At 40.9% G+C, this 24845-nt stretch overlaps 1 protein-coding gene across 1 annotated transcript in view; it reads left to right on the top strand.

Moving 5' to 3' along the window:
* Positions 1–24845, top strand: part of LOC111871667 (disintegrin and metalloproteinase domain-containing protein 22) — a 499258-nt gene that overhangs the window by 311060 nt on the left and 163353 nt on the right. The window contains exon 5 of the mRNA XM_033754341.1: positions 12654–12800. Coding sequence (XP_033610232.1) covers positions 12654–12800 — 147 coding nt within the window. The remainder of the gene's footprint in view (positions 1–12653; positions 12801–24845) is intronic.

Genomic DNA, 24845 nt, shown 5'->3' with positions numbered 1-24845 from the left:
GTCGACCCGTATATTGTTTATGGCTTAATCGTAACCACAACTATGATATGTGCCTACTCTTTGAAGTGAAAGAAATAAATGAATAACGAAGAGACTGTACCGTGTATTCCAATTGTGCGAACGTTTCAGCTCCAAACAAATTACGGCATATAGGCTCGTTGCTATGTAACGGTACCGCAAACATGCATATTCCCACGGCAACAATAGTATGCACAACAATGAGAAGCGGTGTTTCCTATGCGGTCAGTGTCGATATGTTATAAGCAGGACAAGTGAGAAATGAAAAGTTGGTTGGTGTATTACTGAGTTAGTCATAGAACCGCAGTTCAGTTGTTGTGTGCTATTGCTGTAAGAACCTGGCACCTAAGCCCGGGGATATTTCGGGAACCCAGAGGATGGGGAAGGTCCACCGTGGAAGCAGCTACCAAGCAACAGCTAGTGGAGACTGTAACAGATTGAGAACACTACTTTGTGTGTGACAGTGATTTTAAAGTGTAATCATGAGTTGTGTGTGTTAAAGTGTCCAGTAAATCCAATTATTAATCCAATTCCCGTCTATAGTTACTCATACTCGTGACAATACGAGATCAGATTTCGACGAAATCTTGTACTGCACTTTACACTAAACTTTTTGACATATACCATTTCTTTAAAATTCTTTCGTTTAGTGGAATAGAAATTTCGATACACAAAATGAAATCTGTGGCAGTGAACTGTGCCTGCTGCGGGCCTAAAATTTTTATGAACAATTAAATAACTTAATAGTAAAGTCAGTAAAGTAAAGTCAGTAAAACTCAGTAAAGTCACTCTCTAGTGGTGGAAATGTGGGCTTCGACAATAGGATAAACGATTCCAATAACATAAATAGAGAAGTATTATTATTATTATTATTATTATTATTATTATTATTATTATTATTATTGGAGGGTGTGGGTTTCCCCATGCACTTAGACCAGTTATTGGTCCATTGTGCGTCCCCCTTTAATTTCTACAGTCCCCATACCCTACCGGTAGACGGTGTGTGCTACCAGCCGTTGAGCTAACGAGGTCAGCCGTTGGTACCATGATACTTCCCCCATCTACCAGAGGCATTGGAAACTACTTGGGCGGGAAAGTAGAGCAGTTGTAAGAAAATTTATTATAGATATGTCAAAGGAGGCTCAGCTAAGACGTTACAGAATAAAAGGTAAACTTACCCAGCTGTTGTAATCTGAGATGGAATTTGAGAATTAAGGACAAGACGAGATTAGAGGCACAACAGATGAGGTTCCTCAGGACAGTTGCTGGATAAAGGCCCTAGGTTAAGAGATCATACGCGCAATGAAACAGGTAGGAAACCACACGACGTAGCTAACAAAGCAAAGAATATTGAGAAATGTGAAAACCAATGGAAAGCTCTTATAGAAATGAAGGAGGATAATTGACTGCCTAAGGGAACAATGTATTACAGGCTTTGGCGAAGAAGAAACATTGGGAGACCTGAAAGAATATGATAGACCAGCAGTGAAATTCAGAACAGGTCTAAGTGGCATACATTTTGATTATACAGAAGAAGAATATGTTCTGCATATTCCCTTTGGCTCACCTCCGATATAACATTTGTTTCTTCAAGAAACCGAAAGCAAACGCAATGGCGTTTCCAAGAACGTCTTAGCGAACAACGTACTTGTAGAAATGTAATTGCCTGTCACATTTTTGTTGTTCCTGTTTCAATAGAGTAAGAGTGGCGTAAAGGTAACGCTAAATATTTGTGTTCGGTTTGCACTTGGTTCGAATTTCAGAAGAGATAACGCTGTCTCCTGTTCCTCGTATTTGACCTCAGTCTCTCCACATTAAATGTTACGTATTACATTATCACTAAGCATGCATAAATGTAAAGTTGTCCCTGTGCTTAACTCATTAAGCAGTACCCCATGAAGACGTATGGGGGAGTGGATGTATAGATCCAAGTTCTCTTGACGTCGACACTAGTTGTAGGTGAGTGGTCAGCTTCACGAACCGGCCGCTTAACCCCCGGTACCCATTGTAAAGGAGGTTGGATGTACCCCAGAGCCGGTCTTAACGACGTGGAGAAAAGAAAATTCTTGACCCTACCAGGACTGAAACTCCGACCTCTTGGTCCTCCAGCCGGTAGCCAGTCGCTATACAGACTGCGCTATCCCGGCTCACACTAAGCATGCATACAATCATAAATTTGCCTGTTATTTTGTGTGGTTTCGAGTTTTAGTCTCTCAGTGTAAGGACGTGAATTCAGGGAGTCTGAGAGCAGGTCGCTGAAGAGGATATTTGGACCTAAGGGAGAGGAAATAACTGCACAGTGGAGAGCTGCATAATTTGTGCTCATCAAACTCGAGCGCACTGTAGGAACGATGAGCTCTTAATACGATGTGATGGGCGGGACATATATCATGCGTGGGAGTGAAGATAATTTCATAATCCTGCAACGTTTGGTTTGGAAAACTTGAAGGGAATAGACTATTATGAAGACCTAAGTATAGATAGAATTATGTTTTAAAACTGTAGCTAAAGAAACAGTGTCTGAAGATGTGAATTGGATTAATGTGACCTGTAGAATATGGTGCAGGTTTGATGTTATGGACACGGTAAAGAAATTTCCGCTTCAACGAAAATGCCGGGGAGTGTTTTTGCCATCTGCCCGACTGCCAGTCTCTGAAGCATGTCTCTGCTCTTCTTACATTCTCTATAGATACTTATATTTTTAATTCTTATTGATTTGATGAGCAGATGATAAGTCTAGTTTTTCGAGCAATAGAGAAACTTCGTACATTTCCATGTATTGTTGAGTTTTAACAAGAAACAAAAGATTAAATAAAATTTTCTCGTTATTCTGAAGACACTAATAATTGGAGCGCAGTTTATTCATCCCTCTGTAAAAGTACAGTAGTTACGTACTTCCTATGAACAGCTATAGACTTCATTACATAATTCTGTATTTCAGCATCCTGTTGCAATTGTTTAACTTAACGTCCATGTATTTATCGTCCGTCAATATTGCAACACCTGTTTATTCACCACTTAGTCTTAATTTTTCCCGCGCCATAGCTCAAGCGGTTAGTCACTGGCTTCCCACCGCGCGGCCCGTGTTCGAGCCTGGGTCTGGTCAAGTGGGGTTTGTGGTGGACAAAGTGGCACTGAGGCAGGTTTTCTCCGAGTACTTCGGTTTCCCCTGCCAATCTTCATTCCAACAATTGCTCCACAATCACCCTCACCTATCATCTGGGGCTGGTACAATAGGCCAGAAGTGGCCGCAGTACAAGGGACGTAGTTCCACCCCACTAGCAATACAAAATAGACTTAATTTTAGTTTAACATTTTACACTTTGACACAACATGTTTCGGCCCCCAAAAGGCCATCTTCAAGTGTCTTGGTATGTTACAAATGTTTTATTAAATTATGTTAAAACTGCTACACTGTCTTAGTCCGTGTTAACACCACACGTTGTGGAAGAAACACGCAAACCAGGGGCATATTGCAGACATAACTGAAAAGTAGGCTACAAACGTGAAGGGCAAGCTGCCGAGACAAAACACCTGGGACAGGCATACATTTATGAACAATGGACGATACCCCTTGTGAAGTGAAATAGAATGCATCAAAATAACGTGGGTTTAATGGAAATTTTAATGGATTTTATCTTGTTTTACCTTGAAGAGAGAACTACAGCGTGTGATTTTAACGCGGATTAATACATTGTAGCAGTTATAACATAATTTAATAAAATATCTGTAACATATCAAGACACCTGAAGATGACCGTTTGGAGGCGTAACATGTTGTGTCAAAGTGTAAAATGTTAAACTAAAATTAAGATTAAGTGGTGAATAAACAAGTGTTGCAATATTGACGGACGATAAATACTAATACATGGATGTTAAGTTCAGTATTTAAGTTGACCGTAGCAGAAACGTAAATAAAACTGTAGCTCCATGGTATAAATGATCCTAAAATCTACATAAAACAGTATAGGCCTTTTGACACTCTTCAAGAGAAGGGCAGAAGAAATTAATGAGACTCAGATATGTTTTGTTTGCTGCTGTTAATTAATAGTATGTAATCTGCCCAGAAATGAAATACAGCCATCTGATAGTGGGCCCTAATTACTGCTGACTGCATGATACGAATTTTAATGTAAACTTGAATTAATTATAGAAAGTTGAGGCGAGAAGTGTAAACTGGATGATTAATGTTAGCAGAGATACTTTTAGGACAAGCTTGTCATCCTTACCTGTTCCTGTGGTGAACATGGCCTGCAATTTTCTTTTATAAGGCCCATATTGCATTCCTCCTTTTGGAATAATATACGCTGGTACACTGCTGCCAACAGCAACCCAGTTATACTTACGAAAATGGTCGTGCATGGCGACCAGACGTCGCTATTCGAGTTAACAACAATCCTACTTGACCTTTGAGAGATCCCCAGTGCTAAACTCGGCCAGAGGATTTGCTATAGTGATTAAGGTTTTCGTGATTTTCTATAATCTCTCCAGGTAAATTTCTTGACAGAATCTTAATTAGGTCACGATCACTTCCTTCCAAATCCTTTTCCATTCACATTTTGTACTGTTTGAAGATTTAGTTCAGTTGAAAAGTGTCGTCCATTATTCCAGTAATAATGATAATAATTATCCTCTTTATCCTTCTTCTTTATTTCCTTCATGATTCCCTTTTTCTCTTCTTCGGTTAGGGCTCTTAATACCTTCCGAATACGAAAGGCAACAGAGTTGAATATACCCTGCTGTTCCTTGCGCTTGCACTTGTAGACCTATATCTATATACGTACTTAGTCAGTATTGTCACGTGTATTACTGACTATAGACGGGGTTTGGATTGGTGAATAGATTTATTAACATCTTACACAATGAACTCATGCTTACAAGCAATACAGCGCTATCGCTGATTTACACACTTTACAGTTCATTTTTACGCACGCACTAGGATTCTCAGTCTTCATTAGTCGTATCCTGGTAACGGAATTAAAATAGACTCACTGTGACAATATCTTCTAATCACACACTAAGTCTTCACAGGCTGTATTCTAATTCTTCTTCAATTACTAAAATCCCGTAGGTATCTCCTACCGACAACCGACTCCCAAAGGCCATGTCATAGCTCAAGCGGTTAGTCGCTGGCTTCTCACCGCGGCGGCCAGGGTTCGAGCCCGGGTCAAGTCATGTGGAATTTGTTGTGGACAAAGTGGCACTGGGGCAGGTTTTCTCTGGGATGCTATTCTTCAACAACATTCAGCAGATTTCGCAAATTCTGATTAAAGAATTAAAATATACGTCGTCATTCTGCTGCCATGGTAATAGTCACATTAATCCTATGGAGCCTAAAATTCGTCTAAATAATATAAATACATTCATTTCCTGCGTCACAGAAAACAGGCAGTGTCTTCATTTCAAAGACTAACTGTTTAGGGAAATTGTCGCTATTCATTCTGAAAATCATACTCTGGCATGTAGACCCATTTCTAGGCAACGCCAAAAATACACGCAAGTAGCAATAGAAAATATATTGCAAGACGTGTTTTCTATGTGGTTCGCGCCATGCCCATTGTTAGGCAACGGGTCCCTAAACACATTCCCGCAGCAACGGATACGCTGGCAACAATAGGATAACTTCCGTTGCTATGTAACGCTTTGTAAATAAAAGGAAGAGGTATTTTCTATATGATTCGCATATATGCATTGCTGGGCAACGGATGTGTCCTCTATGAGTCCGCTTCGAAGCTATATAAGTAGTCCAGTCGTAAGTGAGAAGTCACTCAGTCTGTTATATGTTTACATACATACGTTTAATAACATGTAAAATGTAAATTGTACATACTGACAACAGACTTATTACTGCTGACTCTGACTGTGGCAAACGACAGACCCGTCCTCTCGTCAGAGAGAGAGCTCCACATCAACGAAACTGAAAGTGTCTGACAGTAATAAAGACCTGGTCTTAAGCCCCAGATGGGTGCTTTATTCAAAGACAGACTGACCGACTGACCGTCGATCGTAAAATAACCCTGACTTTTTCAACAAGTCAGTCGTAGAACGAGAACGAGAAAGGAGCGAGTCCTCGGCAGTCACGGAAGGAGGGTTCGGTTGAAGATTGATTATGAGTTATTGTAATTGATTGTGATTAAGAGAGATTGTACAAGAAGGCGTCAGTAAATCCAATCATCCAATCCAAAACCCGTTCATATTAGTCACGGATCCATAAACACGTGACAATGCAATAAAAAGCACACATTTTAGTGTTAAATCAGGCGGTTAATAGAAATAAATAGTGACCGTAATGAAAAGGCCTCTGAACGTTATTTCATTCATTAAGAGTGCGGTCATCAATCAAGTGCTTCACAACGTCCGCCTGGCTAGTAAACAGACGAAACCTTTTTACAAAAATATAGGTCCTCTTTGATTGTGTCTCACAGTGTCCGCTTGGCTAGTAAACAGACGAAACCTTTTTACAGAAACATAGGTCCTTTATGATTGTGCACTGGTTACTGTTATGCTGTATTTATGTTATGATTAAGTTACGCCCAGTGCACAATATTTATGATTGTTTAATTCGCATAATAGGGGATGGAGTCCAGCTGGGTCCCCTCGGCACATTGGCTACTGATTGGCCTATTGTACCTGCCCCCCCCGGGTGATTATGGTGATGATGAATTTGGTGGAATGAAGATTGGCAGGGGAAACCGAATTACTCGGAGGAAACCTGCCCCAGCGCCACTTTGTCCACCACAAATACCACTTGTCCAGACCCGGGATCGAACACGGGCCACCGCGTTGGGAAGCCAGCGACTAACCGCTTGAGCTATGGCGAGGCCAACTTTAATAGTTAGACCTAACACAGAGAAGAAAAATTGAACCTGACGCTGAGGAGGCCAGAGGAAGCCAAAGGAAATTGCATAAAAAGGAGCTTTGTATTTTTTGCCCCTCGCAAAATATTAGGGCGATCGAATGTAGAATGATGACGCCGGCAGACCTGGTAGCATTTGTGGCAACGTTTGATGTGATATCCTGACTGATAAAGACGACTTGGAGTACGTGGGAGTCTAAAATTAATATTTTTTCCTTTGGCGCTACAGCCCTCATTTGGACCTTGGCCTACCTCCATGAATCCCTCCGTTTCACTTCGGTTTACTAGATCTTTAGACATTCGGTAGGACTCCTTGGGCGGGTGATCAGCACGTCACAAGGTCTCTACCTGTACACAAACTCAGAAAAACGCACGCACACACACAACCACTAAATATCCGTGCCCTGATTGGGATTCGAACTCACGATCCCGGCTTCCGAGGGAGCGAAGACAGTGAATGCCTTAGACCGCTCGGCTATCGTGACTGGCAAAATTAAAATTACTCTTAAGAAATATGATAATGAGGTTTGGGCTGGATTTATATTGTTCAGAACTGGGACTAATGAGAGGGCTTATAGAACACGGTAATGAACTTTCGGATTCAGTGAAATGGGGCAAATTCGTCATTAGCTGAAAATCCCTTAACTTCTTAAAAGGATTCTGTTCCATGTACTTAGTTAATGTTTATGATTATGTTTATGTATTACGTATATAGGCATACGCGAATAAACATAAACACAAACATGTACTTCATTATTACTGTACATTGAACCAGTCATTCATTTTCTTGTGTCACGAGCGTGAGTGATTATGACATATCTGTTACAGAGATTTACGCAGGTTTTTTGAATGCGTGAGCATGTGCGTGTCTGAGTGAGTGAAAGTTGATATTAACGCTTCTGCGAATAATTCTACTAATTACACGAGTTTAATAAAACGAGTTTCGTGTGTAATGCAAGGGGGATTTCCCGTGCTGGAAGTTACCTGAACCGGAATAACTGCAACACACACAGCACTGTGATGGTTCGTTCTCCAGTGTCAAACTGTCATTCCTAAAACCTGTGCTTACATTTGTTAAGGATGAATGTTTTTGTTGAGTTTGAAGACCTGCGCTATTCTGATTGGGCTTATGCAACAATGGATGGTAATACGACAAATTGGTCTGGATTATAAAATTACCACCTGTGGCCTTTTACAAAATACAATACAAGAATTGGATGAAAAGTGTATCAGCTGGCTTACTCGTTGTGCAGTCTGTGTTTTCCCTGATAATGAGGAAACCACGGTTTTCACATGAATTACTCTGCAAAGAAACATTTTACAGTAGGTTTAGTAGAACACGATAATAAGAATAATGAGGCGGTACAGAAGGATTAGCATTTCCTGAGGGCGTTCAGCTGTGTATTTTATGTACCTCATTTTGGGCTTTCTCGATTAAAAATATTCTTCTCATTTTCAAAGCAATTGTTCTCAGTTACTGGAGATCCTTCACGAAGTAAAATGTATGCCTGTTTAGCAGGTAATATATCTCAGTCTGTCCTCTGACTTTGTATCAGCATCTAAACGAGGAAACAGTTTGATTTTAATTCGACATATGAAATTGTCTATAAAAGTTATCAGGAAATTTCACCCTCCAGCCATATTGATCCGTAATATTTTGCATGATGTCGTGAAGTACCTTTTCATGTAAAACACAAATTATTAATCATAAATTCGGCAAGTAGTTCTTTTTATAACTTAGTCGGCCACTTTGAATTTAGCCATATTAACCGATTTCTAAACTTTGTATTACATGAAGTCGTAAATGAGTTTCTTCTATGTCATAAACGCTGAAAGAAATTATAATCTTTTCCTCACGAAGTTTTGGTACCATATTCCTCACCCCTAAGCAATACACACTGTTTGTCTTACCAACTTATCTTATTCCCTCCGAAGCCTCTAATTTCTGGGAAATTTTATTCCACTGTTGCTCTGGATAGACGATTTCCTGTTATCCGTTGAGTATAATCCTTACAGTTCGGGCGACAGCTTCCAGGTACGTGATTCATTTCCCTCCCAAAAACACTGTCGAAAATTTTGATTTCGGAGTGGTGTCTCCTCATGTTGTACTGAAATTCCTCATGAGAGATATTTGCATAACTTCAGTCTGCCATTTTGATTTTTAGCCATATTAAACTTCCAAAAATCATTCCATATCTTATATGAAGACAGGCGATAAAAAGTTGTGCTTATTTTGTTGAAATTTAATATAGAAAATGTTCACTAAAATCTGTTGGAAAATTTCCACTCTTTACTTTCATTGTTCCATATAAACGCCTACTTTACATAAGGCCATACATTGATGTTTTATATACAACACACGCCATCAGTCGAATTTCAGTATTGTGCAGTATTATGTACCTTAAGTTTTACTTGTTTTATCCGAGGCACTTCTGGTAGACTGAAATGCCTTTTATGTAGCTACATCTTACAGGAATTTTAATTAAATGCAAGCAACGTCGTTGGGAGCTACCGCCTTAAATTCTAACGTGTTCCTGAAAATTGCATTGTAAATCAAATTATCAGAATCAGAATATCAGTTTTCCTTAAACTTAATTACTGTATTAAGAACTGAGACAACTTCCAGGACCTGGATAAATTACTTAAAGGTAAAAATGTAAAGTTATCCCTGTAACAGGCCGTGGAGGCCCATAGAGTTGTGAGACGTCGAGGCTCTCACATTTTCTTTAGACAATCGGCTCACAGATGGCGATTAGATTGTCAGCCTTACGCGCCTGCCGCCCTTCACCCTAAGGAAGATTCCTGATACTCATTTCTCTTAGAGGTTGAATCGAACCCAGGGCCATAGTGCGGCTGGAAGGATTAGGTCTGTTGAAAAATCTAATAACCAAATCGGGAATCGAACCCGATACCTTCCGGCTTGTAGCATAGTTTTTCAATCAACTAAGCTACTGCGTGTCCCAGAATAGAGTATGTACAAACAGAAGCACAATACATCATTGTGGTCGCGGTGCAAGGGCCCCTTGTACATTTATTTATTCATTCGTGTACAAACAATTATTAGATTATATATTAATAGTTTAAAATTCAGCAGGAGTTATATATCTACAGTGCTAAATCTGAAATTGCTTACCTTAAATCTTCTTCCTTAAACCTATTAAGAATTTGAAGAATGACATCTTCTGGGATGTGGCGCCGTGTAGATCTTGTATGAACCGAAGTTTCGGAGGAAAGTATTGCCACCGTCTTCAGGGCAGAAAAATTCACAATCTGCAGCCACCTGCTCACTCTGGTTCCACGCTCGCGGATTTTCTACCCTAAAGAAGGTGGCGATACGTTCCTCCGAAACTTCTGTTCACACGAGCTCTACATGACCCCACATACCAAAAGACGGCATTCTTCATAGTGACCGACATGAAGACCTTAAATCTTGCCTAATAATAATTTTTCTGGGCGAGGGGCTGACTGAATGAAGACTTTATGCGGCTGTTCGGGATTGTTCTGGGGGCTTATGTGATGTACATTTCCTTGCCACGGTGGAACTCTTCAAGACTAAAGACACCGCGTGGTCTCCAAAGACTCACCAGTTTCTGCGTGTTTGATAATATCAAATTTTGCCTGAAACTTCAAGAACCGTGCTAGTGTGCACAACTGTGTTTGTCTAAGCAAAGCACCATAAGTATCCAAATAATTCTGGCAAACACACATTTCAAGCATTCAAGATCCCAGCTGACCTAAAGCGACTGACTGACTGACTGACTGACTGATAAATATGTGAAGAAAAGATAGACTCGAAGCGCTGGAATATTTCGAATATCATATTTCCAAATTACGATATTGGATATCGATGTGGAGCTATTAATATATAAACATGAAACCGGTTTTATAGTAATTCGTAATATCGTCAAACAAGGAACTGCACATACAACACATTTTGTGAAATGTGTTGCTATGATTTTATACTTTCAAACATCAAAATGGACACGTGGAGGGTTCGTATGAGCAAGATAATGAACTTTCTGGTTCCATAAAATGTTGGGAAATTCTTGAGTAACTGCACAACTTGTGGCTTCTCAATAAGGGCAAAACTCCATGCAGTTAGTTAATAGAAAAAGTGACATGGTTCTAACCTAATTATTTTACATTATTTCCGAGACCTCTATATCTTTATTACTCCCCTTTAAGAGTATTTCCATGTTCATTTTATTTCCACATTTTTTCTCCTCTTGCTCCCAGTTTGGAGCACAGGGCTGATTTCTCAGTTTCATGATCATTTTACAGACGATAGGACTCCTTGGAAGGGTGATCAGCTCGTCGCAAGGCCTCTACCTAAACACAGAATAAACGTATACATACACCAAACATTCATATATTGTGCGGGATTCGAAACCACGATCTCGGCTTCAGAGCGAGCGAAGAGAGTACCGCCCGGGTACCATGACCGGCTATTTTCGCCTACATAACTGATACAGTCAGAATAAGGCCAGCCCCCATTTTCTCCACCTCACCATACATGGCCACGCTCTGGTCTGGCTTGAGGTGTTGCACCAGCCGACGACAACTGATGGACATAGAGGTTTGGGTTCCAGGCTGGTCAACAATCATCATTAATCATTATCCACTCTATGAGATGGTCTTGCTTTACTGCTATATTCATAGAGTAATGGACCTTCCTTTCGTTAGGAATGTCTTCCTCTACTCCGGTTCGGTTTGTGTTAATGAAGTTTTCTAAAAAAATATTTACTGCCATTTTGATCACCCAGTGAAACCCGTTTCCAGCGTGATTGATAAAAATAGTGTTTTCAATTTTTCACATTTTAAACATTTCGGTTAAAACGATCATCTTCAGAAAGATATAATCAACACATATTGAAACTACTATTACCACGTCATAAAGTAAGTAAAAGTAAAGGTATCCCGTGGAGGCCCATAGGGTTGTAAGATGCTGAGGTTCCCACATTTGCTAGACAATCCGCTCATAGATGGCGGCAAGGTTGTCAACCATACGCGCCGCTTACCCTTCACCCCCAAGAACATTCCAAGAATATTCCTGGTACTCATTTCTGTTAGAGGCTAAGTCGACCCCAGGGCCATAGTGCGGATGGAAGGATCAGGTAAATTTAAAAAAAAAATTCAATGACCTCATCGGGATTCGATCCCGCGACCTTCCGGCTAGTAGCATAGTGCCTCAACCAACTGCGCTACCTCGTGCCCCCATTACCATGTATTATATATAAATATTATATATTTTAACTAACATTAAGATTTGCATTTATTTGTTAAAACATTTAAAAATTATTACAATTAGTCTGTTTACAAAGTAGTGTACAATATTTATTCTAATCTAGAACCAGTTTGGTTCGTGTCCTTACACTTCTCCTTAATGCAAGACGGGTATATTCCACAAAGAGGTATCGTTGTCTGATGATCAGCACTCTTTGGTATCGTGGTCCAGTTACTCAGGCTACGCTGTGTTTCTTTTAAATTATCTCTGTTACTTCGGATGTTGAATGTATTTAATTCCTGTGTAATCTTGGGCTTTGAAAAGACGTTAGCCTCGCTGGCTACATGGATAGGAGAGGGAAGCAGATGGCACAAAGTAGCGATGAGGTACGGACCAACTGGAACAAGAAATCAGCAAAAGATTATTACGATAAATGTGACCAAGAAGGGTCGAAAAACTTCTTGATGGTAATGATGATGATAACCATTTATGACACCAGTGGCAAAATAGTACGACGAAACGTTTAAATTGGTGATCATGTTAATTCTGCTTACAGGAGATTGAGCACTGTTATTACCACGGCACTGTGAAGGATTACCCGGGAGCAACTGCCGCCTTCCACACGTGCAATGGCGTCAGTGGAGTAATTCACGTCGGTAACGAGACTTTTGTGATACACCCGTTCTACGGAGGCGATCTCTCGGTGAGTAGGAGACGGGCACGGCAAGTTGCAGGAACCCAAAATGTGTTAACTTTATCATCTGTGTTTTAATGTTCTAATTATAACTTTCTAAATTATGTATTTATTTGCAGTTAAATGTTTTTACCAAGTCAGTTTTGTATTGATAAAGATATAAATTGGTAGTCTATACAGAAACTGGGCTCGAACATGAAGATTGTGCTTTGTGATATGACCCCCACACAGATTCAGACTGCACGGCGTCACATATTAAGTATCACTGCTGTGAGACTCTCAAGTCTCATGTGAACCTGAATATATTTCAGTGCTCTTTTCAAGAAAATGGGCGTTAGGCTTAAGTATATGTTCGCCTCCTCCCCACATCAAAACTAATCTTAATGTAAAATAATTTTGTGAAATAAGATGTGAGGGTGTTTACTGGGTTCAGCTGACTCAGGATAGGGATTCTTGTAAGTTACGACAATGAAGTTTCCAGTTCCACAGAAAGGCGTTTTTTCAGCAGCTGGGCGTCTGTTGGCTATTGAAGGACGAATCTGCTCACACTGTGATCCAGTTGCCATCGTTTCCAAAAATGGCGATGAAATATATTTTTCAATTAAAGCACATTCATTGGTAGACCGAAAAGAACTGGGACGGAATTCCAATTGAGGGGACCGGTTGTTCACAAAACCGTGATTATTTTTAGTTTATTTAACGGTGCGTCATAAGTTTCGCAAGTTATGTGTCTCGAATGGGAGATGTTGAATTATAAATTTAGGAATGAGATACTCTCCCAGTGCTCTCTTTGATGGACTGGGGAAAACCACGAAAGAAAGCAGCATAGCTGTGTCTAGTGTAACCGCTCACTTCCTTTGTGCCCTTTTCGTTGTGCGCCACTCCACCACCGCTCACTTCTTTGGGTTCTTTACTTTACTCAGTAGAGCTGGGTTCCTATCCCAGGGTCTTATAAGGGTCTGGCTCGGACAGGGCAGGAAGAACACTTCACTACAATCACCCACCTTTCGACGGTTGCACTTAGTAGTCCTTTAATCCCTTCCAGCTTTCTGCATACAACTGAATTTATTAATACTATTGATTTGAACTGTACTTATACTATTTTACGGAAGGGCCGTAGTGGTAAATTTAGTGTCCGACTTTGCCGAAAGTAGTGTCAAGACTCTCCGAGGTGGAATGCCCTCTCTCTGAATTCTGAGGTCCACGAACCCCAGACTCCAAGAGAAATCCACTCCTCCACTTCTACCATTGGTTAATTTTTCAAACTAGGAGGTTCCCTAAATTTTGAATTCCCAATCATGTTGCTCTGCTATGTGATTCTGGCAGATGCTGACCTGACGCTAAGGATGACAGCCCCTTGATGCATTACAGTCAGGGTGTGAGGCTCCGGCCGTCCCACTTCTAAGTTATCGCTGTCCCAAGCTGTCAGCTCTCATTTTCTCAAAGCCTTTCCGACGTTGCTGAAACTGCCAGAATTCCAGGAAAGTACCAGATGTTACTTCCTGTTCACATAGCAAAACTTGAACTATGTCCCTTCCGCGTGTAAGAGCTGGCTATCCGCCGGATCTCTTTGTTTGTAATATTGTTAATCTTAACTTAATACAAAATTTAATTTTCACACAACACTCCTCCAGTCAGAATGGACGGTTACACTAGGAACCCGGCATTACCCGAAGAGGAAGCAGAGAGGCCAGACACTCACTCAGGAAGTCTCATGTGGGTTGAAATAAAATTAATTATTTCTGGTAGCGTAGTTGGTTGAGGCAGATGCTGCAAGCTGGAAGGTTGCGGGATCAAATCCCGATGAGGTGGATTTTTTAAATTTACCTAAACCTTCCAACCGCACTATGGTCCTGGCGTCGACTCAGCCTATAACAGAAACGAGTACCAGGAATATTTCTGCGGGTAAAGGGCGGCCGGCGTGTAAGGCTGACAATCTTACCGCCATTTTTGAGCCGATTGTCTAGAAAATGTGGGAGCCTCAACATCTCAGAGCCCTATGGGCCTACACATCCTGCTACAAGGATACCTTTACTTTTACTTCTTTAATTACGCCACTCCATTAAACCTCCATATTCAGTGAATCTGCGTGGAGTAACACAGCCGGGGCGATAAGCTCATCACTCATCTTCACCGTGTGGGGAGCTTAAAATGCGTATCTTCTCTCATATGCCTTCATGACTTGACTATGAGACACAAGGAGTACTTTGTATTCGTTCATAAATTCAACAGTAAAATGGTGCCGCTTTTTTTAAATATACCTTGTGCCTAGTTGTGGCTTCTCTGTTCAGCTTCATGGACGACAAAGGAATTCATTCGAAAAGTAAAATATTAACACAGCAGAGAAAATGTTGATAAATACACGTACTCTTATTTGAAGCATGACAACGGCTGCTTGCTCTAGTGCGGACAATAAAGTTTATTATGTAAGATTTGAGGTTTTCACGACGGTGACTATGAAAAAACAGTCTTCTGGGATGTGGCGCCGTGTAGATGTGGTGTTAACCGACGTTTAGGAGGAACGTATCGCCTGCATGTTCAGGGTAGAAGGAAGAATAAGAAAATCCGCAAGCGAAGAAACAGTGAGAGCAGGTGCAAGCAGAATAATTTCGGAATCTACCCTGAAGATGGAGGCGATACGTTCCTCTGAAACGTCGGTTAAAACCAAATCTACACGGCGCCACATCCCAAAAGACTGCTTACTTCAGTAAAGTGTATTCTTAACTTATTGAGGCTACATGAGATAAATTGTACATTTCTCCGCTTTACAAGTCGGATCTAGGCCTGCTGAAATGCACCTGTCAACTACCTGCGTTTTAGTGGTCGCCCCTAGGATTATGGCTGTAGTGCCAATGGAAAGAAAATTAATATTTGAAGATATGAATTAAAAATTGCATTAGTTGTGAGAAAGCGCTGTCTTGTTACGTCATGAGAAAACCTGGGGCTCGCCGAAATTCTACACGTGACGGGCAGCTGAGAGAAGAAGTGTGTCGTATTCTGGGATGTCACGCCATGTCATATCCCGGAAGCGCCGTGGAACCGGTCAACAAAGTAAAAATCATCCTTGTATAACTGACTCCATGAACAAAAATTCTTCTTTGGAAGTTAATAATCACTCGGCGAATCAAAAGTTGCCTGCCCTTTGTGAATGTTTCTTTTGCCCTCCCAGCTCACAAGGGACCTACAGTGGTCCCTGATCTTAACCAGACTCATTCAGTCATACTTCCATATCCTGGTTCTTAGAGATCTGTTTTAACAGTATGTTCCCATAAGCGCTCATTTCCTTGCAGTTAACAACTAAAATTTTACCTGCATTTCTCGACTTTCTCTCGCTTTATAAATTTAGCGTCTGCTCTGTCTCGCTCTCTTCAAGACGATTACGTTGGTGAAATAACGCTTGGTCACAGACTGTACACACGGAGAGGTAGCATAGCATGCCCCAGCCACCCACCCACCTGTCGGTTCTTCCACTCTTCCCTTCGTCAACTTCTTCGCCCCACCCCTCACACATCTGCTGATGTCTGGTTCGCTCTGCACAGAAGTGCTGGGGAGGATACAGGCAAGCAGGCAGGCGGGCAAACGTGTTGAAAGGTTATCCGTGTTTGCTAACTCAACTTGCTTGTTGCTTTGCTACGTTCTCACTTCTCCGCCTGAAATGGCTACTCTGCCCCACTTCCAAGGATACTTCACACGCGTGCGTTTTTTCAAGCACAGTACACTGAGATTTTTAATACTTCTTACATTGGCTGTAGGTGTTCTGTTGTTAGGACCACTGTTCACTGCGGGCATGGATAGTACAAGGCCGAAATATTACCGGCTTTTGGGATGTGATGCCGTGTAGTCTGGTAGAAAGTTACTGAAGTTTTGGAGGAGGAGCCTGATCCCTCTGTCTTCAGGATATATGACCTTGAAGATTAGTAAGCGGGTACCTACGAAGCGTTTGTAAATTTCTTCCAGACAACATGATGTCCTAACAGAGATGATTACCGATGTGATAACTGCGAATCTAGCAATTACGAAGTCTGATTATGCTCATCGAATGACGTCATGAATACTTCATATTGTTCTCAACTTGGGAAGTAACCGTGAAAGAACACGGGAAGAGGAAACCTTTATCTGGAGCCAGAACCCAAGTCCATAAGCGGCTCACCCCATGTCCGTTACAGTTACGTTTAGGCTTTAGAGCGGTTAAAAATACACACCTTACATAAGAGAAGGGGGCCGGGGGTATGCGGTAGCATAGTTGGTTGAGGCACTATGCTACAAGCCGGAAGATCGCGGGTTCGATTCTTGATGTGGATTTTTTCAACCGACCTAGTCCTTCCAATCGCACTATGGCCCTGGGGTCGACTCAGCCGCTAACAGAAATGAGTACTAGGAAACTTCCTGGGAGGTAAAGGGCGGCCGGCGCGTAATGCTGACAACCTCACCGCCATCTGTGAGCCGATTGTCTATAGAAAATGTGGGAACCTCAAACTCTCACGGCCTGTTACAGGGATAGCTTTACGTTACATAAGAGAAGGCATTACCTCGATGCACTGTTCCTTATTCAGATTTACCTTGGTTCTAAATTCTTGTCTTATCCTTTAGAAACTGTTGGTCTTCGAGTTGCTGCTCGGTATAGCGGAGACTTTGCTTTGTTCAATGTCTGCTCCTAACGCAGTTGTCCTTCCGTTATATGCGTTTAGGCAGCTAATGTTTGCAGGGGCGGTGACGCAATTGGAACCAAAACTTTCTTCTTAATCATATTTTATAGTGGTTCTTTCTTCTTGTTAAAATATGAACTGCATTCAGTATACTACGTAAATGAGTTTATATACTGTATATATTGTCACGTGTAGAGGGCTTGCGGATGACTTCTAAGACGGGTTTTGGATTGGATTCATTGAAACTTATTCACACAACTTGGGACTGCAGGCAATATAGCGCTGTTGCTGATCTACGCGCTTCACACTTCACCGTAACACACGCACTGGAGTTCTCAGACTTCACTAGGTGTATCCTGGCAACAGATTTTATAAGAGTCTCACTGTCACTTCAAACCACACATGAAGTCTTATTTTCACAGACTAATTCCTTTCTTGTCATTAATGTGCAACTGCCAATTACGAAGACTCGACTCAGTTCAAGTCTTCTGCTCCCAAGCTCATATCCTGGAAGGCTGGCTTCTCGAAACTCGACTAACTTTTCTGAACTGAACTCTTCTTTATAAATATTTGCACGGGCCATACAGAAATCAGAGCCTCTCTATTGTTAAGAAGGCGTGTTTACAGTGCTGTTCCATAGCAACGGAAATTATTCGATTGCTGCTTGCGTATTCGTTGTATGTTTGCCGAGTCGTTGCCTAGCAATGAACTTCTATCTGACTGCACTATTCCGTGTCAAGAGAAGACTTTATATGTAATTCAGGGGCACTGTTATAGTTCCTGTGTTTTCATTCCGGGGAGCATGTCCTAGTGATTCGTGAAGTGAAGTGAGTAAATCAGCGTTAGCGATGTGTTTCCTGTACTTAAGAGTGATTTTAAAGAAAGATGTTAATAAATCCAACCATTCAATCTAGAACCCGCTATTTTCGTCACGTATATCCCCATAAACACTTGACACTATGTATTCCAGCATTTCCTTGTACTGCACTACAAAGAGATCCATACTGATAGAAACTACCTTTTTCTCGGAATTCTGCCGCCTTTGTTCGGTGGTGTCTATGCGGTACTGTCTCCGTCCTAACTAGGCAGTGAACTTCTGAAATACATGTGTCAGTCAACATGTTGCTTCAATTTTCATGTCTAATAATAACTTGTTTACGCCGTGATAATAGACTGTCCAGAATAACATCACAAACAAACTCTCAGACAACAAGGTCTATAGTATATACTCTGAAACAATCTGCTATATTAGAACACAAGTGTAAGGAATATTTTTATGGTTAAATATTCATATAAATCTGAAAGCATACAAAACTAATTTCAGTGTTCAATTTTTTTGCTGTATGATCGTAGAGAAAGAATTTAAGACAATGCGATTCGCATTTATTTCTTATTTTTCTTATAGACTGTTTAACAGAGTTTCGTTATCTTTTAAAAACCATAATTATGAATATCGGTGGTTCTTGATGTTAAACGTGAACTATTTAGTATTGTATTGTAGTATCCTGTTGCACTCTTATATTTTTATTATAAACCTTATGTGCAACTATTTATTAACCTGAAAGTTTAAAATTTAAAAAAATTTAAATATAAAATTTAAAAAATTTTAAATATAAAATTTAAAAAATTTTAAATATAAAATTTAAAAATCACATGTTTCGGCCAGTATGGCCATCATCGGGTGTTAGAATATATTTAATGGGGAAACACGACACACAAAGAACTTCCCATACACAAATTTCTAATGAAATTTCACATGTTACAGACACGCGTGCACATCCGAGGGACCTATGCGTGAAATAGCAGCAACAACAGAAAGCAGCAGTTTCTACGTTAGATATTGTAACACCTGATAATGGCCATATTGGCCGAAACATGCTGTGACCTTTAAATTTTAAATTTGAAACTCAAAAATTTTAACTTTTATGTTAAATTGTTGCATAAAAGAATGTAAAATAAAAATTATAATAAATGTGAACTTTTTAAATAAATAATGGAATGTGAGGAAATCTAACCTTATTGAATCAGCAGGATTTCTCACCCAGATACTGTTGTATATCAACATATGAGCAGTGTGAATTGAGACAAACTTTAAAGTGTAGCTTTCCTTACACTTCTGGGGTAACAATATAATTTCTTTTCTGCCAGGCAGAAAGTGGAATACCTGAAGATAACTAGCTTGGTAATATCTTGGAAGCCGTGGTTTATTTACAAACAGTTACAGCAGTCTCAAAATTAATTACTTTTTCAGTTTGCCTCACAGTTCTGCACTGCTTGGCGCTTTTGAACAACACTGGCGAATAAATAACATGTATTAGAGCAGTATGTGCTTTAGAAATAGTAATTTTAAGATATTCTAACTATGACAGAACAAAAAATTAGTCTGGAAGCTAAAATAAAAGGAAATACAAATGTTCGTAAAAATAAAATTGATTTATGTAAGTAGGCATAAAATGCAATTCGTATTGCTCCGTACGAGGAGCACGGGGTTTGGACTGGAGATTCGATTTATTGACGACTTTAACACACGACTAATGACTAAGCTTTTTCAGTCTGTTGTGTCTTCACCAATCGTTCCTTGCTAACGGCTTCTAACAGTGGAGATTCTTCAGCTTCTGCTCTCACTTCGTTACTCTCCGGTAAATATACCACAACTCTACCAAGTCTTCTCTTCACAGACTTCATTACAACTCTTTCTGAACCCTTGCTCCCATTGTCCTCCTTATAACATCTCGGGACGGACCGAGTAGAACATCGTTTATTGTCGTACCCCAATCGTTTCCGTGGGAACATGGTTATGTACAAAGGCGTTACTCAGTAACGGTTGTGTATACTGCTTTTTAAGAATCTGTTGCCTAGCAGCGGATGTTTAGTTGTTTGTTTCGAGGTTGTTACCCAATAACTGGTCTACACGATAAAATATATATATACACACACAAGTGTGTGCGTGTTTGTGGGGGCTGGGTGTTGGTGAAGAACGTTGTCATTGAAAACGATTTTCATTTATTGGACTCCATTTCCTTATGCACTATCTTGGGTCTCAGAGACACTTTCTTACAACCGACCTACATAACAGAGCCAATTACTCCACCTATATACGAGGATTGGAACTTTAATAGTGGCAACACTGCTGTAGAGACGCCATGCAACGGAACCAAATAATGTCGCTTATACCACACGTTAGTTACATACCTACCCTACCTCAGGGCAAATGGACTCTCCCATTCCACATCACGCGCATGAGCAGTGATGAGAAGAACAGAGCCTCGTGTTAGCTGGCGGTCTAACGTAGTGTTGTCACGATGTTTTCGAAACAGGAACAACGGAGTTGGATAAAGATTGAATTTGCCAGAGGCCGTACAGCACGACAGTGTCATCAAGGTCTTCAAGAGGCTTGCGGGGAATCTGCATTGCCTTACAGAACAGTGGCAAGGTGGGTAAAAGCCTTCAACGAGGGACGCTAAAATGTGGCAGATATGCGTCGGCCAGGTCGTCCTAGTGTCAGTGAAGAAGAAGTGTATGCTCTTTACGCTTTACTGGAGAGTGATCGAGGCCATACGATTCGTGAGCTGGCCCGAGAGACAGGATTAGCGCAAACGACTATACTTCACATTCTGAAGGAACTCCTAGGCATGAGAAAAATTGCATCACGATGGGTTCCGCATGATTTGACGGAAATGCAGAAATGGCTACGATACGACGCTACTCGTAACCACTTGGAGCGCTATGAGCGCGAAGGAGAGGCTTTCTTACGCCGTATCATTAGGCTGGATGAAACATGGGCCAAACCGTACGAGCCACAAGTGAAACGCCAATCGAACGAATGGCGTCATTACGGGTCACCACGAAAATCAAAAGTTCGTCAGAACCCCAGCAATATGAAAGTTATGGTGATTCTCGTGTACGACTGTGATGGTGTTATCCTAACGCATACCGTTCCCCGACAGCAGACCGCCAATGCGAAGTATTACCGTTTATTTTTGGAACAGAACCTGCGACCAGCTTTGAGAAAGAAGTGGCGACACTTTCTGCAGAACCCACCCATCATTTTGCAGGACAGTGCTCGGTCGCATGCAGCGCAAGCTGTGGCTGATTTGTTCGATCGATGGGGCTGGGAAGTGCTGTACCATCCACCATACTCCCCGGGACTTAAGCCCTTATGACTTCGACTTGATTCCTATGATGAAGGAACCACTTCGTGGCATTCGCTTCAGAACTGTTCCAGAGATTCTTCAGGCAGTAGACCGCCCCATTCGAACTATCAACACAATAGGCCCTGCTAAAGATATCCTGCGACTTCCACATCACTGCAAAGGGTTGTACACAATGCTGGTGACTACACTGAAGGACAGTAAAACTTCGAAACACGCATCTATTTTGTATCAGTTGTAAATAAATAGTTGCCAGTATTAAAGTTCCAACCCTCGTACTTTAACTCTGAAGATAGAAACAGCATGTTTCTGTGAAAGGTTACTGTTCAGGATCCTACTCACAACGGTGCTAGTAGCGTCTCCCTCTCAAGGCTACGATCCTGGAACTGCTGAGTAGAGACCATTAGAAAGCGCTAAGATGCAGTGACTCCCATTGCCATGCTATTCTTTCTGTAACCGGAAATCGGGAAACTGGTGTGTATATTCATTGACGTTTGAAAGGCAAACGGCATGTGGACAAGACATGCACATGACAGCTGCTAAGAGATTTCCGAAAGGTGAAGAATGAGGATAGGAGATCCTATTATGAGATACTATGTGAAATGTAAGCGTGAAACTGCAGAGCAAACAGCTGGTTGGCTATATCTGCAGGGGCTTTCCCACCAACAGTAAACGTCTAATAATAACTTAGTAATCATAAGTAGGCCGAACAGACGATTGAAAAGACGTCTTCCAATTGACCTCAAGTAGAACACAGTGGCTCCTTCGGTGGAAGGATCCTCATCCTGTCATAGGCGAGCTTATTAGCCCAATGTTATCACAATAGCTTATACAATACTGTAATTCTGATTGCTATTTAAGTAACAAATATAAAAAAAAAAACATAAGTAGGCCGGTCACGCTAGCCGAGCTGTCTCAGACATGAACTATCTTGGCTCGCTCGGAAGCCGGGATCTGGGTTCGAATCTCACACAACGCATGGATGTTCTATATGTATATGTGTTTATTCTGTGGTTGTGTTGTCCTGTGTTTTTATTAGAGGCCTTGCAACGAACTGATCACCCGTCCAAGGAGTACTATCTTCTGTAAAATGATCATGAAACTGAAAATCAGACGCCAGGGCCCAAGTGGGCTGAAGAGCCACCTGGAAGAAAAAAAAATCGTGTAGAAAGATTTTCAGTCGCAATTTTCACTAATTTTCTACATCATTGATTGTCGCTTTCGTGTCAAACAAAGCAAGAAATTCAGATGTTAAAGTGTCAAAAGAGGAGGAGATATTTTCTGGTGCATTCTGTGAATATTTTCCCCTTCGTACAAGCACGCCCACGCCTCGCATTTCACAAGAAGTGTCCAGGTGTAAATGGAACTTCAGCTTCTGCAGCAGCGCACTCGATATTGCCCATAGATAAACTGTTCCAATCAGCTTACTTGATGAACCACTGTTCAGAAGAATGCTTTTACCAAGGATTAAGTACCACAGATTTACACTGGAAATCAGTATCAGCTTTTATGAAGTCTAACATTCAATTTTCATCCTTTCTTGATTTGGTACATTTTTTAAAAGTATGAAGGCATCTGGGATCTATGTATTCACAATCCAATACGTCATAATAATCTATTTCGAAAAATATAGGACTCAAGAAGGTTTCATTAGTACGAAAATTTCGTGAAAATTGCAACAGATGCGGATAGAGAGACTGTTATTTGCAGAATTATTACTGCCTGGAAAGTGCTATATGTCAGTGTTATCACATTCGCAAGCAGCAACATTGTGGTTTTGCTGTGTGGAGAGATTACAAGACCTGCGTGATTTGATAGTATTCCCTGCGGTATTTTAACCTCAAACTTTGCGCATTAAATAGTGACCAGCTTGTACATTCTAAAGGGTTCTGACGATGGTCTAGGGCACTGAGAATTTACTTGGTTTTTGGACTTTCCCCAACGTCCTGTATTCTAGAAAATAGAAAACACGACGTTTCAGAAAAGGGATCTGTTTCTGTCTTCAGGTGAGTGGGGGGGGGGAGACACCTACTCAGTTGGGTCCCTTAGAAAGAGCTAACCTTAGTCCAGTGACTGTTACTTTCTAAAGCAGTGATTCTCAACCACCGGGCCGCGGCATCCATTATACCGGGCCCTCGTCTTACAAGACAAATTAATTTACTAGGCCGCAATCTGTCAAACGTTGAGAACCACTGTTCTAAAGGACCCAACTGAGTAGATCTTCCCCAATCAACTGAAGACGGAAACAAATCCACTTTCCGAAACGTAGTGTTTTATATTTTCTAGAATACTGGACGATGGAAAAGTCCAGAAACGCAGTAATTCTGAATTACCAGCTTCTTTACCTATTTAGTCCGTATGGAATTTGTTTTGGGAAAGCTCCACTGTGAATATTTCACACACTGGGTATATATATATATAATACATGTACATATATGCAAAATATTTTATTCCTTGTGTAATCTAACTCTGTTTTATTCTACCTACAATTTTATTAGGAATTATTACTGCTCCTGCTTATATATATATAATCCCCACATGAGAACATTTTACATTAAGTATTCCAAAAGCCTGAGCAGAGTTTTAAAAGAGGCTAAAAGGCAGCATTACTCTAGGCTTATATCAAAATCAAATAATCAGATAAAAGCAACATGGAATATAATATAAAATGAAACAGGAAAATTACGTCTGACTGAACAGATACCACCCCTGTTACACATGATTAAAATGTAAAGGACTCAGAAGTAACTGCTGAGGCCTTCAATACCTTTTCCTTGACAATTTTAAAATCTAAACTGGCATTAGGGAGTGGAAGGTGTGCCCTGGAAAATTTCTTGGTATTAATACCATTCCAACCATTGAAACTGAGCTAACAAATATAATACATTCCTTAAAAACAAAAGAACTCATCAGGTTATGATCGAATAACAAGAAATATTTTAAAAGTTTGTGCGTCTCTAACCAATTACCCATTAACTCACATTTGTAATCACTCCCTGTTCTCAGGGATCTTCCCTGATCGTCTTAAAATTTTGAGTAGTAAGTAGGTCTGGAACGTTGTCCATTTAGCCTCGTGAGGATAATTGAGGAGCTATTTCAAGGAGATAGCGGCTCCGGTCTAGAAAACCGAGAATAACGGCTGTGAGGATCCATTACCCTGACCACATGACAACCTATATCCGCAAAAGTTGGCACTAACTTCGCCGACAAACGGCGGTCGCTCGGTCGGTATAGCTCGCTTGCGGACTACAGGCCAC

The sequence above is a fragment of the Cryptotermes secundus genome, unplaced genomic scaffold (assembly GCF_002891405.2).
Source record: "Cryptotermes secundus unplaced genomic scaffold, Csec_1.0 scaffold233, whole genome shotgun sequence".
NCBI lineage: Eukaryota > Metazoa > Arthropoda > Insecta > Blattodea > Kalotermitidae > Cryptotermes > Cryptotermes secundus.
The sequence above is the reverse complement of the archived record's forward strand: the minus strand, read 5'-3'. Positions and strand labels throughout refer to the sequence as shown.